The 18522-nt window shown below is 51.1% G+C and overlaps 1 protein-coding gene across 2 annotated transcripts in view; it reads right to left on the minus strand.

Annotated features, from left to right (window-relative positions):
* The window catches only part of PLEKHM2 (pleckstrin homology and RUN domain containing M2), a 40988-nt gene extending 24112 nt beyond the window's left edge, over positions 1–16876 (minus strand). For both annotated transcript variants that reach the window (XM_081223744.1, XM_081223743.1), the window contains exon 1: positions 16768–16876. In XM_081223744.1, the coding sequence (XP_081079870.1) occupies positions 16768–16827 (60 nt within the window). In that variant the 5' untranslated portion in view covers positions 16828–16876. The remainder of the gene's footprint in view (positions 1–16767) is intronic.
* Positions 16877–18522: the final 1646 nt, after the last annotated feature.

Here is an 18522-nt window from a genome sequence, read left to right on the forward strand (position 1 = left end):
GTAAATAAAGTTTTATTAAAACACAGCCACACCCATTTGTTTTGTATTATCTACAGCTGCTTTTGCACTATGATGGCAGAACTGAGTAGATGAGACAGAGGCTGTATGGCCTGCAGAACCTAAAATATTTACTATCCAGCCCTTTATAGAAAGTTTGCTGACCTCTGGTCTAGAGCCTTAAGCAGAGGTGACAAGGAATGCACACTTGTCACAGGCTGGGCCAGGAGATGTCTCTTGCCCAATGCTCAGTTCAGCAGTGGCCAGAAGAGGAGGCTCGAGCCTTGAAGATTCATATATTTCAACAAAGATTTACTGAGCACCCACTATGAATACACCAGCTGCTATTCTTATACAGAAGTCCCGGCCCTTGTAAAATGTAAATCGTATGCAAATATATAATATAGTGCCAGGGATGAATAATGCTATAAAAAAAACAAAGCAGGGATCAGGGGTCTGTTATAAATATGGGGTCAGAGAAGATCTCACTGAGGCAATGACTACTGAGGTAACTAGGGGAAGAGTATTCTAGTTAGGACGGCATGTGCAAAGGCCCTGGGGCAGGGGCAACCGTAAGGAGACTGGTGTGGCAAGGATGTGAGTGATACGAGCTCAGAGAACAGCCAAGGGCCACATCATGTGCAGCTGTACAGGCTGTGGTAAAAGACTTGGCATTTCATTACTAGCTTGATGGGAAGTTATTGGAAGTTACTGAAAACAGGGAGGTAATATAATCCAATATGTATGTTATGAGGCCGCTCTAGCATCTGTGTGGTGTATATGTGGACTCTGGAAGGCCAAGGTGGAGGCAGAGAGACTGGCTGGGAGGCTATCACCAGTGCGGATGGATAATGGAGGCTTGGAGCTGGCTGTAGCGGTGGAAGCAAAAAAGGGTTAGATTTAAGTTACTCTGCAGGTGGTGCCCCAGGGACTTACGGATGGATTAGATGTGCGGAAGGAGAGAAAGAAAGCTGCCAAGGATGATTCTAAGGTTTTTGGTCTGAGCAAATGAATGGCAGTGCCATTTCCAGATCAGGTGGAGTTCTGTGCCGGCCATGGTAAGTTTGAACCATCTATCAGGTATCTAAGTGGAGATGTCAAGGAGACAGTTGTATAAATGGGTCTGGAGTTCAGAGAGAGGTCAGCGCCATCAGCCTTTGGATGGGACTTAAAGTTGTGGAATTGGATGAGATCATCTTGGGAATGCAGAGAGAGAAGCACCTGAGCACTAAGCCAGGGTGCTCCCGTGTCAGACCAGGGGTCCTCCCGCAGTCTGCACAACAGGGCCACTTGGGGAACTGGAGGAAAAGAACAATGCCCAGGCGCCTCTCCAGATCAACCAGAGCAGAAACTCTGGAGGTGGGGCCCAGGAACCAGCATTTCTTAGTAACACTCCCCAGATAATTCTAATGCCCAGCCAGGGCTGAGGATCACTGCTTTAGACTGAGAAGGCACAGGCAGCAAGGCAGGTGGACAATCCGGACAGTGTGTGTTCCAGAAGCTACATGAAGACAGTCTGCAGAGGGAGGGAATGATCAGTCCATCGGGTCACGTTCCCACATAAAGGGAGGGGCCGGGAACCTCGATGAAAAGCAATCGGGGTGAAGAGGTAGGGAAGAAAGCCTGGGAGGAGTCCGCCAGGGAGAGTCAGAGCTTTTTTGGATCCTGTTTCAAGCAAATGAGGTATTTGTAGACTGACACTGATGAGGCAATTGGAACTTGAAAACGGGAGATGTTTGATGACATGGGGTAATAATTATTATTAAATTTGGTTAGAAGAGAGAAAAGAAGAGGAGAAGGAAGGAAGGAAAAAAGAGAAGACACCAATACAGAAAACTCCTTTGACCAGCTTTGCCAAAAAGGTGGCAGGAAAATGGGGGTGGAGTAAAGGAGCCAAGTCCTTGAACAGGAAAGACGGGGTGGGATCCACTGCCCAGGGGAGGGGTGGCCACAGATGGGAGCTTGATGGAGGGAGGATGAAAAAATCCTCACGGGAAGAAAATTTTAAAAAGCAAGGCAGGGCTTCCCTGGTGGTGCAGTGGTTAAGAATCCGCCTGTCGATGCAGGGGACACGGGTTCGAGCCCTGGTCTGCGAAGATCCCACATGCCGCAGAGCAACTAAGCCCATGCGCCACAACTACTGAGGCTGAGCTCTAGAGCCCATGAGCCACAACTATTGAGCCCATGTGCCACAACTACTGAAGTCCGTGCGCCTACAGCCCGTGCTCTGCAACAAGAGAAGCCACCGCAATGAGAAGCCCGCGCACCGCAACGAAGAGTAGCCCCCACTCGCCGCAACTAGAGAAAGCCAGCACGCAGCAATGAAGACCCAACACAGCCAAAAATAAATAATTTTTTTTAAAAATTAAAAAAAAATAAGCAAGGTCCTCTGAGAATGAAGAGAGAGAGAATAAGATTTAAAATTGTTTTTAAGGCTTCCCTGGTGGTGCGGTGGTTAAGAATCTGCCTGTCAATGCAGGGGACACGGGTTCGAGCCCTTGTCCGGGAAGATCCCACATGCCATGGAGCAACTAAGTCCAAGAGCCACAACTACTGAGCCTGCACTCTAGAGCCCACGAGCCACAACTACTGAGCCTGCGCTCTAGAGCCCACGAGCCACAACTACTGAAGCCGTGTGTCTAGAGCCCGTGCTCTGCAACAAGAGAAGCCACCACAATGAGACGCCCACGCACCTCAATGAAGAGCAGCCCCCACTCGCCGCAACTAGAGGAAGCCCACGCGCAGCAACGGAGACCCAACGCAGCCAAAAATAAAGAAAGAAATAAATTTATTTAAAAAAAATTGTTTTTAAAGCCATGGTTTCCTGCGAGCCGTTGAACTCAGGCCTCATCTCCAAGTCATGCTCCCAGGCCACACCCGGACTGGCTGAGCTGCTCCTCTCCCTGTTCCCGGTTCTCCAGGTGCACTTGGGCACCCAGGCCAGGAAGAGCTGGGTTCAGCTCACCCCAGACTCTCATGGCCAGGAGGCCGGTGCTCCCTGCTGAGCCCTCTGGGAAGACTGGCCATCACGAGACTGTGCCAGACCCCGTGGCTGCAGGGACATGGGGGTGGCGCACTTCCGCAAGCCAAGAAATGCCTGACTCCGGGCATTTTAATCAGGGTTAGTCCCACTCTCTGCTCAGAGCTGCCACAGCCAGGCCCTCTCGGTCTTGTCTCTCTCCTGGATGCATAAGCATGAAACAATTTCTAGCTCTACGGTCGGTACCGAGAAATCCTTCCAGAATTGGTCCCTGATAGGTAACTCCACGGCAGCTGTGAAAGATTAACAATGGCCACGTGAACATGAGCTGGTTCCAGGGGCCTCCTTTCCTCCTCCCTGGTCAGCTGAGACCAAAGAGGCTGTGATGCTGCTCAGCAAACAGCTGGGGATCTGAAATCTTGCTCTGCCCACGGTCTGTACTGTGGCGGGCGGGGGTGGGGTGGGGGCTCGGCACGCCTAGGTTTACAGAGCAGGAGAAAAATCCCTGCCCCAACAAAGGCGGGAGAGTCTGTGAGGCTGGAAAGACCCAGGCTGTTGACATGCCCGTGTGAGCCGCCCAACCACCCTGGGGCTCACGGCTGGGCCTGCTGCATCCCTGCTCAGCACGCAGAGGACACCGGCCTTGAACACAGGAAACTCTCCCGCTGCTCAGGGAGGAGGTCGCTGGGTAACAGCAGCTGCTCTACTGGCTCCACGGGGACCAGATGTATTTAGACGACAGAGTATTTAGAACAGCCTCCCCAGTGCAGGCCTAGGAAGTAGAAATCCAAAAGCAGAAAAGACCCCAGCTGAAGAGAGGTGGGCTGCCAGCCGACCTCAGAGCACCTCTTTTACAAATTAAACCAACGATGGTCCCGGTTACACGAACTCAACTCAAACTCGGAGCCACCCTGAGCTGCAGGACCCACTTGGACACCTCATGCCTGGGCTGCCTCTCACCGGCTGCAGCTGGGGTGCGGCACGGGCGAGGGACGAGGCCTGCGGGAAGTGGGAGGCCTCTGCCCGCCTTGCCTTTGGAATGCTAGCCGCCGTGGAGCCTCTGCTGGGTTCAAGCTGCACCTGTGGGCCTCGCGGACACTTGCTCTTCTTTCTGAGGCAGACCCTCCGAGGACAGGCAGAGGTCAAGCTGTGTGATACCATTTATTACTTTTGGGGTTAGGATGTCCCCAAACCTGGATGCCTGGACGCCCCCAGGGAGAGGGACCCCATGAGGGCTCATCCATGGCAGACAACGGCTAAAGAAGGGTTGGTGCGGACACCGAATCAACGTCCCCACCCTGATCCCGCACCAGTAGTTTGCACTGGCTTCAGACACAGATTCTCATGGATCTGAAGAGAAGGCCAGTGCTCATCACCCTTCCTCTCAAAAATAAATGTAAACAAATAAATAAATAATAAGGCAGGCAGGCTGGAGTCTTTTAAATCTTAGCAAGTTTCTTAAAAACAATAATGCCGGGACTTCCCTGGTGGCACAGTGGTTAAGAATCTGCCTGCCAATGCAGGCGACATGGGTTCGAGCCCTGGATTGGGAAGATCCCACATGCCACAGAGCAACTAAGCCCGTGCGCCACAACTACTGAGCCTGCACTCTGGAGCCCGCGCGCCTAGAGCCCGTGCTCCGCAACAAGAGAAGCCACCGCAATGAGAAGCCCACGCACCACAACGAAGAGTAGCCCCCGCTCGCCGCAACTAGAGAAAGCCTGCACGTAGCAATGAAGACCCAACGCAGCCAAAAATAAATAAATAAATTAATTAATTAATTATAAAAAAGAGCAATAATGCCTGCTTTACATGATCCAAGGAAAGGAAGGCTACTGTCGACAGCATTTCTGGAAAGACTCTCCATTGGAATCGAAGACAAGGCTGGGCGCTGGCCAGGATGAAGAATTTCAGAATCTAAGGGCGTAAGAGCCCTTAGAAATCACCAGTGGTACGAGGATGGAGTAGAATCCTGTGTGTGGCGTGTTTTTTCAGGCTGTTGCTTGGCTTCCAGGTCTCTGGTGTTTGCGCAGGGACCTCTCGGGAGGGCCTCTTACTGTCTTCCTCTCCTGGAGCCTCTCGTTCAGGAGGGTGTGGGGGGCAGTTAGAGTGAGCAAGGGAGAGGCTCTCAGTGAATGGAACTTTAACTACTGAATGCACTGAAAATCAGAAAAATAATCACTTAGCCAGAACCCTCATCTCGTGGGTCTGGGAGGCTGGGGCCCAGGGAAGTAAAGACACTTCCTGCACCTCCTGGCTTTGTCCAGTGGTCCTTCTGCTTTACTGCAGTGTCTTGGCCCGGTGTGCTCAGATACCACAGAGGTAGCTATTCCTGGAGCCCCTTCTGCTTCCATCCTCCCTGGGGATAAAGTGAAGGTCAGGGGCACCTGCTGTGACCATCCGGAAAGTGCTCATCCCAGCGTCTTACTGAGGAGGACAGCAGTAAGGGTCTTGGGCCACTCCCAGGGCTCTGTCGAATGGGAGCTGGGAGCTTAGGGGGGCGATGTCGGGAAGGTTCCAGCCACTTCCTTCCTAGACATGAGAATGTCCACAGAAGCTAAGGCCCACTGGGTGTCCACGGCTCCACCGACCCCAGGCAACCGCAATGTATCTGACTCGTTCTCCTCATTTTAAAATCCCTCACCTGAGATCCCGCCCCACCTTAGCCTGGAAAAGAGCTCATTCCCAACGAGAATCAATTATAGTAGATTATAGAACTAGAGAACCCAGGCAACACCTCTGCACAAGAACCAGTCAGAGCTCCTGCCATTCAGAAACGACGGGCCTGGTTTCTCGGTGGGCATGAAAAACACAGTCCTGCAGCCAATGCCCCTGCCCGGGAAAGGCTTGTGCCCAGGCTGGTGGCATCCTGGGACTGACTGGCACCACCCCATGTAGGGTTGCCATAAAGGGTGTGCTGTTTGTTTACCATGGGCCTGCATTGTTCCTGAAGCAAGTTGGGTGAAATCAACGCTTCTGAACCATTCATTTGCCACTAAATACACCCAATTATACAGCTTTCTTTCCCACCTCCCCAGTCACTGCTCATTAGCCCCTTTGCTGGAGTTGGCAGGCTCTCTGCTTTACTGGCAGCTCTGTTGAAAGATATACAGGGGAAAAGCTGAAAAAAGCAGGTACTCGGGAATTCCCTGGCGGTCCAGTGGTTGGGACTCCGTGCTTCCACGGCAGGGGACCCGGGTTCAAACCCTGGTCAGGGAACTAGGATCCCACAAGGAGCGCGTGGCACGGCCAAAAGAGAAAAAGAAAAAGCAGGTACTTGGATTATCCATGGATTTCATTTTTTGCGCTTTCTTTGGAGTGCTGGAACGATGACAGCAGGAGAGGACTAGCCTAGTTGGGCACAGATCTCTTGGTAACTGGGTAAATTGACAGAATATGGTTTCCAAAAGCAGTTCAATGCTCCTCTTCCCAGCAGGGGAGTGTCCCACCCCGAGGTACTACGGTTGTTCTGCCTCTGAACTCAGCACAGGGTTGACCTCTGCTGGAGGGACCGAGGGCTCCTTTCAGAGTGGAGAAGAAAATGTAAGAGGCCCTCCCGAGAGGTCCCCGGGCAAACAGCAGAGACCTAGAAGCCGACCAATGGCCTGAAAGAACACGCCGCAGGCAGGATTCTACTCCGTCCTTGTACCTCTGCGATGGAAGCAGAAGCTGGCAGGAACCCTGCTCTGTTTTCTGAGCGCTCACATTCAGTGCTGTGTGTAGCCCCGGCGGGAGGAGGGAGGGAGGTCTTCAAAGCCTCATTTTACTCAGTCTCCCAAAGCCTGGGAGCCTTCACTGGCTCTGTGTTCATCTCTCACTTCCCTCTTCCGCAATGTGACCTCATGAGTACCTCCCCCACCCAGACAGCCATACCGTTGCTGAGGAAAATGGCCATCCAGTCACTGTCTAAGTCACGACTTAGGTTGAGAGGTGAGACAGTCTGAGGCTTCGGAGGCTGAAGGTGTAAATACAGGGTCAGGAAGTGTGCCGAGGGCACCATGGGTAGGTTCCTGAAGGACACGTGGGAGGGCCTGGGGCAGGGCACACGCCCCATCCGCTGTGATTTGTTTAACGCTGGTCTCGTCTTCTAGAGTGTCAGCCCTGAGGGGGCAGGGGCCTGGTGGGCTCTGTTCACTGCTGAGTCCTAGCGGCTGGAAGGGTGCCCAGCACAACATAGGCGCCCATTTGTTAAATGAACGGGTGGTTTTATAGCGGACTGGCCCCCAAGACTGACCTGTGGGGATGGATTATCTGTTATAATTTCAAGACAGACATGATGGAGACGGAAAAGGCTCAGAGAAATGGGAAGAGCAAGAGTGAGAAACATGGTTCAAATCCAGATGTGCCCCTTATGAGGGTCAAAATCTTGGGCGAGTTACTTTTCTAAACCTCGCTTCCCTCATGTATTAAACAGGGATCATGATCCATCCTGCAAGTCTGTTGTGAGCCTGACTGAGGAAGCGTGTGTGAACAGCGGGTGGTGAGTGCATTAAATGTAAGCATTCTTCTGCTATGATCACTCCGCTTCCTGTCAGCGTGTCTGGACATTTCACGCCTCAGTAGTCTGTAACACCAAAAATAAAGAACTTAGGGTGAAGTGTGAACAGAAGTTGACGACTTTCAAAAATTAAGTGTGGATGTCAAGTCTACATTAGTCCTTCCCTTGCTCTTACATGTTACTGGGTTTCTTAGACTCTTTTAGTTCTAACTCTTAAGTACAGATAGCCAGGGAGGAGGGGCGGTTATAGGAAAGGACCACTTTCTTCCTTATACATTTCTATAATGTTTGTGACTCCTTAGAAGCAAAAGGAATAAAGATGAATTACAAATACATAAGATGGGAGAATGTCTCTGTGGCAGAACCAGTTGCTTTGCTAGAAGGACAGAGGAGATGCTCTTGGAACCCTAGGTGGTCATACCAACCAACAGATCAAGGACCTAAACTCTCAGCTCCAGCCAGACGGACTCTCCCAGACACTGTCCTTATTCCCCTGCCTCAAATGGAAGTTCTAGGACATCCAGACATCAAGCAAGCAGCAATGAGGAGGAGGACAGGGCTGGAAAGGAACGGTCACCCAAACCAGCCCCAGGGAGGACAGCTCTGGGCCCAGGGTTGCTCACTTCACCTTGTTCCGTGGGCGGGGGGTGGGTGTCCCTGCTCCATCAGCATTGAGGTCACCCGGGAGAGCTTTTTTTTTTTTTTTAATTTTCTTATTTATTTTTCTATTTATTTTATTTATTTATTTTTGGCTGTGTTGGGTCTTTGTTTCTGTGCGAGGGCTTTCTCCAGTTGCGGCGAGTGGGGGCCACTCTTCATTGCGGTGCGTGGGCCTCTCACTATCGCGGCCTCTCTTGTTGCGGAGCACAGGCTCCAGACGTGCAGGCTCAGTAGTTGTGGCTCACGGGCCTAGTTGCTCCGCGGCATGTGGGATCCTCCCAGACCAGGGCTCGAACCTGTGTCCCCTGCGTTGGCAGGCAGACTCTCAACCACTGCGCCACCAGGGAAGCCCCCGGGAGAGCTTTTTATCAAAGGGGGAAAAGCCCTGTTGCTTTCCTTGGACATAAGGGCACTGCCAGCCTCAGTGGCACCACACTCTCCTTGCCATGGTGGCAAATCCTGATGCCAGAGATGAGCACTGAAGGCTCGAGGGGGGAGAACGACCCACCCAGAGCCCTCCCAGCACCTACAAACGCCAGCTTTCTCCTCCCACAATGCTCGCACCCAGAATACCAGCTCCTTTCTTTCCACGTGGAAACGTCTTGACCACGCCACCCTCATTCAGCATTAGCTTTTAGGTCTGACGTTTCTGTCAGCCATCAGCAGCCTTTCAATCTTGCCGGGAAATTTCTTTTCCCAATGGGCTCCAGCGGATGAGCTTCAAGGGGGAACCCGCAGGCATCGCCACTTCTCCCTCTGAAACCCCGTGTGTCCACTGTGATTACACAGACGGCTGGGGCCCACCCCGACTGAACGGAGCTGCCGCTGCCTGATGCAGACCTGTTTCTGCCTGGCCTCCAGTCATCAAACGGGGCCTTTCGAGGTGGATGAGCCTAATGCTAGAGCCAAGGCACGGAGAAAGAGAGGGCCTGGGGTGTCCTGTGATGGGGTGGAAAGGACCACAATGCCACCAGCCTTCACACAGAGGCCTAACATCAGAGGAGCATCTTGCAAAAGGAGAACCACAGTAAAACTCAGGCAGGGCTCAGAAAAACCACTGACCACTTCCCCACTAGCGTCTCATGCTGGGCCTGGGTGGGGTCACTCGGGGGGTCAGGGGCACACCTAAGTGGCTCCTGCTTGGAGCCACTCATCCCTCTCTAGGTAGCCTCCATCATGTGAGGCTACAGAGAGACAGCTACTGCCAACCTCAGGACTCGGGCAGGGGAGGGGGAGCCCTGAGCACTTCTGTTTATAAAATGTGTGTGTGGATATTTATTATTTTATCGAGCTCTTTGCCCAGGTGACTCAGGTCATCAGGGCTTTTCAGAATGCTTAAGATTTTAAAACTCTTAACAGTTTTGCCATGAAGGCAAGAGAACAAAACTATTGATTGAAACCAAATGGTCAGTGTAATTCCCACATAGATCTAACCACCAGGCCCTCTCTGGGAAAGAGCTGCCTTAGCTCATTTTTAATGTACTGGCAGGTCTAACCTCTCTGGTGGAGTGGAAAAATGGGGGCAAAAAGCCCACCACCGGACCCAGCCGTTTCAGCTGCACTGCCAGGCGAGGTTGAACAGCTGCAGCTCTTAGACCAGCGTCAGCAGACCCCGATCGGGAGACCCCCGCTCAACGCAGGGTATGCCTGGCCAGAAATAGGCCACTCAGAGCCCAGCCCGGTGGGGCAACCCGCCCAGACTGAGGGCGCTGGGGACCTCGGTTGTCCTCTGTGAGAGAAGGTGGTCCCGACCTAGGAACATTCTCTCAAGGAGGGTTACTTTCTCAATACACATCTATTCACCCTGTTTAAGGGGATCCAAATTGGGGCTGAGGAGACAGAGAACTGGGGTCGCTTACTTTTCATTTTATACACTTCTGAGCTATTTGTGTATTTTTTAAAACAACTCCTCGTCTTCCTAGACTAATGTCTCACTCTCTCATCCTAGTCAGCGTCCCTTGCTGGAAGCAATGTCACCTCTCTGGCAAGTCTTCTCTGACCACCCCCCTCTGCAGCAGATCTTCTGCCAGCTCACCACCCTTTCCTGACCGAGGCCTTCAGGACACATCACAATCTGAAGGTCTTTGTATTGGTTTGTCTGCTAACTTATCACTTTCTCCTCCTGAAACAGGAGGGAAGCGGGCAGGGCACAACCTTTGAAAGAATAACGTAGCCCGAGGACATGACATAAACTGATTAGAACCAAATGGGTCCAGGATGGCCCACTAGACCCGGAGCCTCAGTATACGCGTCAGCAAGCTAAATGACACACCCACAGGTGCCATGACAGTTCCAAGACCCACAGTAAGGATCAAAAAGTGGGCAGTAGCCCAATTCCTGGAAATCCCCGCCCCTTCCTAAAATAGCTGGAATACTCCCCCCACTCATTAGCCTATGAAATTACCCACTCCTATAAAAACTGACAACCCCATACCCTGGTGCCTTTCTCACCTTCTGAGATGGCCCACGCTCTGTTTCTCTCTAAATAAATCCACGTCTTACCTATCACTTTGGCTCTCACCAACCTGAGCTTCGTTAAGTCCTGAAACCAGGTGTGTGATCTCACTTGGAAGACTGTGGGTTTTGGCTGGGTTCAAGTCCCAGCCTCATGGGTTCAAGTCCCAGCCTGGGTTTGGACTGGGTTCGAGTCCCAATCTGAGGTGCACGGTTTCACTCCTACTGGAATATCCACTCCAGAGATCTTATCTGCCTTGCTCACTTCTACCCTTTTAGGGCCTAGGACAGTGAGGACAGAAGAAAGGTGATCAGTAAATGTTTTTGAAAGACAGGATACGTGGACGCACATCCAGTGGTATTTACGAGTGTCCGTATTCATTCCACAAGCCTGACATAGTACAAAAACCCAGTGACAATACAGATTTCATTGACTATGGGACTGGCCATCACACCAGCTTCTCTGAAAGCGATCCCTAGCCTACGCTGGGGAGGACATTTTTGTGCACAAATACAAAGCAGCTCTGGGCCAAATCCAGCTACATGTATGGATTGTCTGTGGTTGCTTTTGAGCTACAAGGGCAGGACGGAATAGTTTCAACGAAGACCACATGGGCTGAAAATATTTACCATCTGGTCTTTGAAGAAAATGTCTTGACAAACCATGAGCTTGAAGAAACAGAGAAGTGTAGTGTAAGACTTTGAAAACTGCACAAGAGAAAATGGCAGGGTTCACACAGACACTTGCAAGTGCTAATGGTAGCTAATACCTTATTCAGGCCTTGTTATGCATGAGACCTTGCACTCAGTGCTCTGAGTGTGTCATCTCCTGTAATTTCATTCTCATTACAACTATGAGTAGGTTCTGACTGCTGAGGCTAATTGAGGGCCAGTGATTTGCCAGGGTCAACATGGTCAGTGACAAACCCCAAATTCAAACCCAAATCGAGGTCTGTGTACTTGTATTTGTATCCTGCATTTGTAACCTGCATCTGTATCCACTGTGCTGGACAGCTTCGAAGGAAAGTACTTTCCAGCCGCATCGAGGAGAACCGTCCACACTCCCGAGACGGCTCTGTCTCCTCACTGTCCTCAGAAGGCCACCCGGATGTCCCCACTGCCTTGGGGATGTTAAGTGCCTACTTTCTACCTTAAATGCCCACTTCTTCTGTCTCTGAATTCTACCCATTTGTCAAGACTCAGTTAAGCTCGCCTTCTCTGAGGCTTCTCCTTGCCTTGGTGACTTTTTAAATCCTCCCTCCAACCAATATACGAACTGTTGGAGGGCAGAGGCTGCCTTCCACTGCACAGAGCCTTTGCTCAGACTGCAAGCGTGTGCAACAGACACGCTCCTCAGAAACAAAACAAAAACAAAACTCTCATGAAAACCACTGCCTCCCCTCCCCTGGAGAAGATGCTATTTAGTAGAACCACACGCCAATTCAGAATGCCAACACTCTTTAACTTGGACGTCTCTCTTTAGCTATTAACAAATCGGGAACCACAAGCTTTATTGTCTGCGTCTGGGATGTTTCATATGGCACTTGCCTTTCATTGTTATCATTGTCATTTAACTGTGCTAACGATTAAACTCTCCAATTCTCTCTAACCCCCAGGAATCCTGCCTTCATATCAGAACACGGGTTCCCTGGATCAGCTACTGCACTGGTGTTACAGGGCACGTTCAACATCACAAAATCTAGGTGTGAAAATAGCTGAACTCAACAACGCTGCTTAGGAACAGTGGTTGCACTTGGGGGTGTCGTTTCTGCGATGATGGCTGTGTTCGTTTCTTGCTCTAGGTGCTGGATATGTGGATGTGCTCACTTTGTGAGAACTCACTCAGCTCTACATTTAGGGGTGTAAGTATATGCTATTTTCTGTAGGTATATTCTATTTCAATAAAAAGTTCTCAAATACCCTTTGCAAACATAGCTAATACACATGGATCTTTTTTTTTTTTGCAGAAATCACACCTCGTTTTCTTCATGCAACGTCCTTATAAAAGGATCGGTTAGACCATTTTACTAGCGGTAGGATGGACGAAAAAGGCGAAGCAACTCTCAAGGCGCCGTATAACAAATTTAGGAGGGACTGGTGTTCAAGGTCAAATCCGACCCCAAGACGGCTAGCCCTCAAAGCCTACTGCTGTAGCTGAACCGATTCCTATTAGAAGCAGATACTCTGACTCAGAAAACCAAATGCCCTTCATATGCCAGAATCATAAAATAGTTTTCTGAAACGCAACATACAAAGGAAGTGGGTAACAAGGCCAATTAGCAATGCCTGGGTGGTAAGGTCGTTAGCCATCTTCAGACCTTGTGAAAGGGAGGAATTGGCTCTACCACAAACAAACAGAAAAAAGCGACCCCTTATGCTATAGATGGAAGGTTTGTGTCCCCCTACAGGTTCATATGTTGAAATCCTAACCCCCAGTGTGATGGTGTTAGGAGGTGGAGCCCTAATGAATGGGATTAATTCTCTTATAAAAGAGACCCAGGAGAGCTCCCTCCCCCCACCCCCCCATGTAAGGACACAGGGAGAAGTCAGCAGTCTGCAACCCAGCCCGAAACAGAGCCCTCACCAGAACCCGACCATGCTGGGACTCAGTGTTTTCAGGCTTCCAGCCTCCAGAACTGTGACAAATAAATGTATGTTGTTTACAAGCCACCCAGTCTATCGTGGTCTGTTACAGCAGCCCAAACAGACTAAGACAGCTTATTTTTTTATTTTTTATTTTTTTTACAACTTTATTGGGGTATAATTGCTTCACAATGGTGTATTAGTTTCTGCTTTATAACAAAGTGAATCAGTTATACATATACATCTGTTCACATACCCCTTCCCTCTTGCATCTCCCTCCCTCCCACCCTCCCCATCCCACCCCTCCAGGGGGTCACAAAGAGCTGATCTCCCTGTGCTATGCAGCTGCTTCCCACTAGCTATCTATGTCCATGCCTCTCTCTCGCTTTGTCCCAGCTTACCCTTCCCCCTCCCCATATCCTCAAGTCCATTCTCAAGTAGGTCTGTGTCTTTATTCCTGTTTTACCCCTAGGTTCTTCATGACATTTTTTTTTCTTATATTCCATATATATGTGTTAGCATACGGTATTTGTCTTTCTCTTTCTGACTTACTTCACTCTGTATGACAGACTCTAGGTCTATCCACCTCATTACAAATAGCTCAATTTCATTTCTTTTTATGGCTGAGTAATATTCCATTGTATATATGTGCCACATCTTCTTTATCCATTCATCCGATGATGGACACTTAGGTTGTTTCCATCTCCGGACTATTGTAAATAGAGCTGCAATGAACATTGTGGTACATGACTCTTTTTGAATTATGGTTTTCTCAGGGTATATGCCCAGTAGTGGGATTGCTGGGTCATATGGTAGTTCTATTTGTAAGACAGCTTAGTAAGGCTGGGTTAAGCACCACGCTAAACACTGCACGTACATACTCTCATCAAATCTTCACAACAACACTAATTTCATCCCTGCTTTACAGATGAGAAAACTGAGGCATGGAGAGGGTAAGGAACCTACCCAAGGTTACAGGGTTATTCATTGGCAGGGCAGGGATTCTATCCAGGCCACCAGACTCCAGAACCCATGTTCTTATCCATGATGCTAGTCAGGCCTCTTGTCGTGATTCACCCGCGGATGGGTTTCCAGTTTCTAGTGTGCGTGCGACATACCTTCTGATGCACCCTTGCTTGTCCAAACGCATCCAATGATAAGCATCTTGTCAAGCACACCCAACTCCTTCATAAATGGCAGGCTGGTTCACAGAGTGGCTCTCTGCCCTCAAAAGATTCGTGCTTACAACACATGTCCACCCCCTTTCTACCTGGACTTTCCCATTTATTTATAAGTTGGAAATCTAAAGATAAAACACGAGGCCTACATGAAGCCATAACCAGCCCAGATTAGATTAGAAAGGTCAGCAGTCTTCCTTTGTCTTCCATTACCAAAGATGGATTGCTTTTTTATTTATGTATTTATGTATTTATTTTAAAAATTTATTTATTTATCTATTTCTTTTGGCTGCGTTCGGTCTTCGTTGCTGCGCACGGGCTTTCTGTAGTTGCGGCGAGTGGTGGCTACTCTTCGTTGTGGTGTGCGGGCTTCTTGTTGCAGTGGCTTCTCTTGTTGAGGAGCACAGGCTCTAGGCGTGTGGGCTTCAGTAGTTGTGGCATGCGGGCTCAGTAGTTGTGGCTCGCAGGCTCAGTAGTTGTGGCTCATAGCCTCTAGATCTCAGGCTCAGTAGTTGTGGCGCATGGGCTTAGTTGCTCCGTGGCATATGGGATCTTCCCGGACCAGGGCTCAAACCCATGTTCCCTGCGTTGGCAGGCAGATTCTTAACCACTGCACCACCAGGGAAGTCCCTGGATTGCTTTTAAACGAACTATTTGCTCATCCTACACTCCTTGAGTAAGCAAAAATAATACCCCATTGCATTAGCAAAGCTCAGGAAAACTAAATAAAACTTTCGCTGGATGTTTGCAATGTTGCTTTTAGTTGTACTTTTAGAGGAAACTTTTAGTAAGAGCACATTTTGAATCGACTTTTCTTTTTATGCCACACTGATCTTTATGAAAGGTAAAATTGCTTGCCTATGTTGCTTTTGAGGAATTTAAGTGGGGGGAAAACATAGTTATTATTTATTTATTTATTTATTTATTTATTGGCTGTGTTGGGTCTTCGTTTCTGTGCGAGGGCTTTCTCTAGTTGCGGGAAGCGGGGGGCCACTCTTCATCACGGTGCGCGGGCCTCTCACTATCGCGGCCTCTCGTTGCGGAGCACAGGCTCCAGACGCACAGGCTCAGTAGTTGTGGCTCACGGGCCTAGTTGCTCCGCAGCATGTGGGATCTTCCCAGACCAGGGCTTGAACCAAAACACGGTTATTTAAATACAAGGGTTGATTTGGGACTTCCCTGGTGGTCCAGTGGGTAGAATTCCACACTTCCAATGCAGGGGGGACTCGGGTTCGATCCCTGGTTGGGTACTAGATCCCGCATGCATGCCACAACTAAGAGTTCATGCCACAACTAAGGTGTCCACATGCTGCAAGGAAGATCCTGCATGCCGCAACTGGGACCCGGCACAGCCAAAATAAATAATTATATAAATAAATAAATAAATATTAAAAAAAAACAAATATAAGGGTTTATTTAATGAATTCTCTTCATTTTGGTCTGTTGAAGTAATTAAACCAATGTGATGAGCCTCCTCCTACCCATCAAGTCATCCCTGCCTCCACCACCATCTCATAGTTTCTGAGACTATCGGGTGAACTAGGAATTCTAATTAGGAAAACATTCCAACAATATTCCTCAAATGATTATCGATTCTGGTTTAGTTTTAAGTGAATATGAATTCTACCTTTTGCCTCTTATCTGGGACCCTTCCTCAGATAAGCTGACTCCTTCACACATATAGTTACATGCCCTTAATAGGTCATAGGTTTTCTCTACCTGGAACTGGGACATTGATCTCTACTGCAAGGAGCCCCATACACCGTAGTGTCACCATGTTCCACAGGTCACTGTCCAAAATGCAAGGTACTTTAGGTTCTCAATCAAAGCTCTGAAATAAGCCTCTTCAAAACTGCCATCCTTGGGCAAGATTTTTCAGGGAATTTCCCAAGACCAGAGGCAGTGTCACCCAGAACTGGCAAGACGAAGCTGCTTATCACGGGCCTTCACCCAGACTGCCACTCCCGAGATGCAAACACAGGGGAGATCGAGGATGCAGCGACGCCGTCCAGGGATGCTCTGCAGGTGGGGCCCTCCCAGAGCTTTTCTGCTGCTACCCCCAGAGTGGGGGGTCCTGGCGGGTGGCGGCCCCTCTAAGTGACTCAGGGCCCCCGGGCCTGGCTTGCAGAGGCTCCCAGGATGCTGACCTCAACTTTGTTTTTTAAAAATAGCTCGGAGGCGGCGGCGCTCACGTGAGCCGCCGGGCTTCCCCTCCAAAATCCCGGGGCTCCCGGCGGCTCCTCGTCCTCGGGGTCGCGGAGGGTAAGGGCGGTGTCCCGAGCCCCGGTGACAGGAGGGACCCCGGCCCGCGCGAACGACTCGGGGGAAGAAGGGGGCGCTGGATGGGGTCGGGGGCCCGGACAGGGCGGGCCGGGTTGGCCTCGGGGCCCGGGCCGGGGAGGGCAGGCCGCGCTCACCTTCTTCACCGACAGCGAGATGTTCTCCAGGATCCGATCCTTCACCTCCCGCGGTTCCATGGCGCCGCCGCTGCCGCCGCCGCCGCCGCCCCGCCGCCGCCGCTTCCCGCGCCGGGGCCCCGGGGCCGCCAGCAACCGCTGCCGCCGGCCGTACGGGGGCTCCGTCGTGCCGGCCGCGGGGCCCGGCGCCCACCGCCCGGCCCTCGCCTCGCCCGGCCCCTCGCTCCGCCGCGGCCCGGCGGCTCCGGAGCGCGGCCGGCAGGGAAGGAGGCCACTGGCTGTGCGCGGCGGCGGCGGCGGCAGGAACTGATGTCAGGCGGGGCGGCGCCAAGGCCGGCGGTCGGGCTGGGACGCCGGCGCCGCGCCCGCGCCCACGCCCGTAGAGCCGGGACCCCGGAGACGCCGTCGGCTATCAGACGCAGGTGCCTCGGCCTTTCTTAGAGACCCTGGAGGCCCTCCTCCGCTCCGCTCGGGGCCCCCGGAGGCCCCCTCGGACCCCAGGGATCTGGACACCTCGCCTCCCGGAGACCCCCACGGCCCAGACTCCATCGGTAGCGTCCCCTTCCTTAGCCCCGAGGTCCCCTAGATCCCTCAATGCTCAGACTCCGGCTCTCAGGCCCCTTGGCTTCTGGCAGCGCAGAGACCCCCTCCCGGAGCTGCCCACAGACCCCGGCCGACTGGTCCCCACCGGCCAGCCTGGCCCTCACCAGCCCAGAGGACCCGGCGACTCCACTCCTCGGTTCCCCACCCTCACCTCCCGGTCCCAAACTTTCAGGACACTCCGGGTCCTCGGTACCCCTCCCTGCCTCCAAAACACACCCTCTTCGCCTCACCTTCATCTTCAGTCCTGATGCCCCTGCCAGTTCTCACCCTGATCCCACTTCTTCAGCTGGTCCACATATCCTGAGGGCCCCCCACTGCCTCAGCCCTGAAACCCACCGTAACAATTCCCCTTCTCCCCACACAGCACTCTTCCCAAATTTCACCGTGTTTTGAAGCCACTTACACTTAAGGTTCTCAGTCTCCTACCGGGCTCACTTACTCATTTGGTTCCCAAATAAGTATATTGCTGATACATCCATTTAGTCCCTCCTTTCTATTCCTTTTTTTTTGTTGTCAATATATATCATTGTATTTATTTTTTTCCGCTTTTTAAAAGTTGAGATATATAACATATTAGTTTCAGGTGCCTGACATGATTCAATATATGTATATATTGTAAAATGATCGTCATCCTTTTTATTCTTAAGATACCCCAATTCTGGCCTTCCCTGGTGGTTCAGTGGTTAAGAATCCGCCTGCCAATGCAAGAGACACGGGTTTGAGCCCTGGCCGGGGAAGATCCCACATGCTGCAGAGCAACTAAGCCCTTGCACCACAACTACCCACGTGCCACGACTACTGAAGCCCATGTGCCTAGAGTCCGTGCTCTGCAACAAGAAAAAACACTGCAGTGAGAAGCCCACACACTGCAACTACTGAAGCCCGCACGCCTAGAGCCTGTGGTCCGCAATGAAGAGGTGCCCCTGCTCTTCGCAACTAGAGAAAGCCCATGCACAGCAACAAAGATCCAATGCAGCTATAAATAAATAAGTAAATAAATAAATTTTATTTAAAAAAAAAAGATACCCCAATTCTCAGCTATAGCTCCCCAGTTTCTCCTCTTCTCTGCTCAGGCTACCCTTCCCTCAGCCTCCCAGACCCAGTCACCCCAGCAATGATCTGAAACACCGATTGTACAGCTTATCCTAGATG

The sequence above is a fragment of the Mesoplodon bidens genome (genome assembly GCF_964165515.1).
Source record: "Mesoplodon bidens genome assembly, chromosome: 2".
Classification (NCBI taxonomy): Eukaryota; Metazoa; Chordata; class Mammalia; order Artiodactyla; family Ziphiidae; genus Mesoplodon; species Mesoplodon bidens.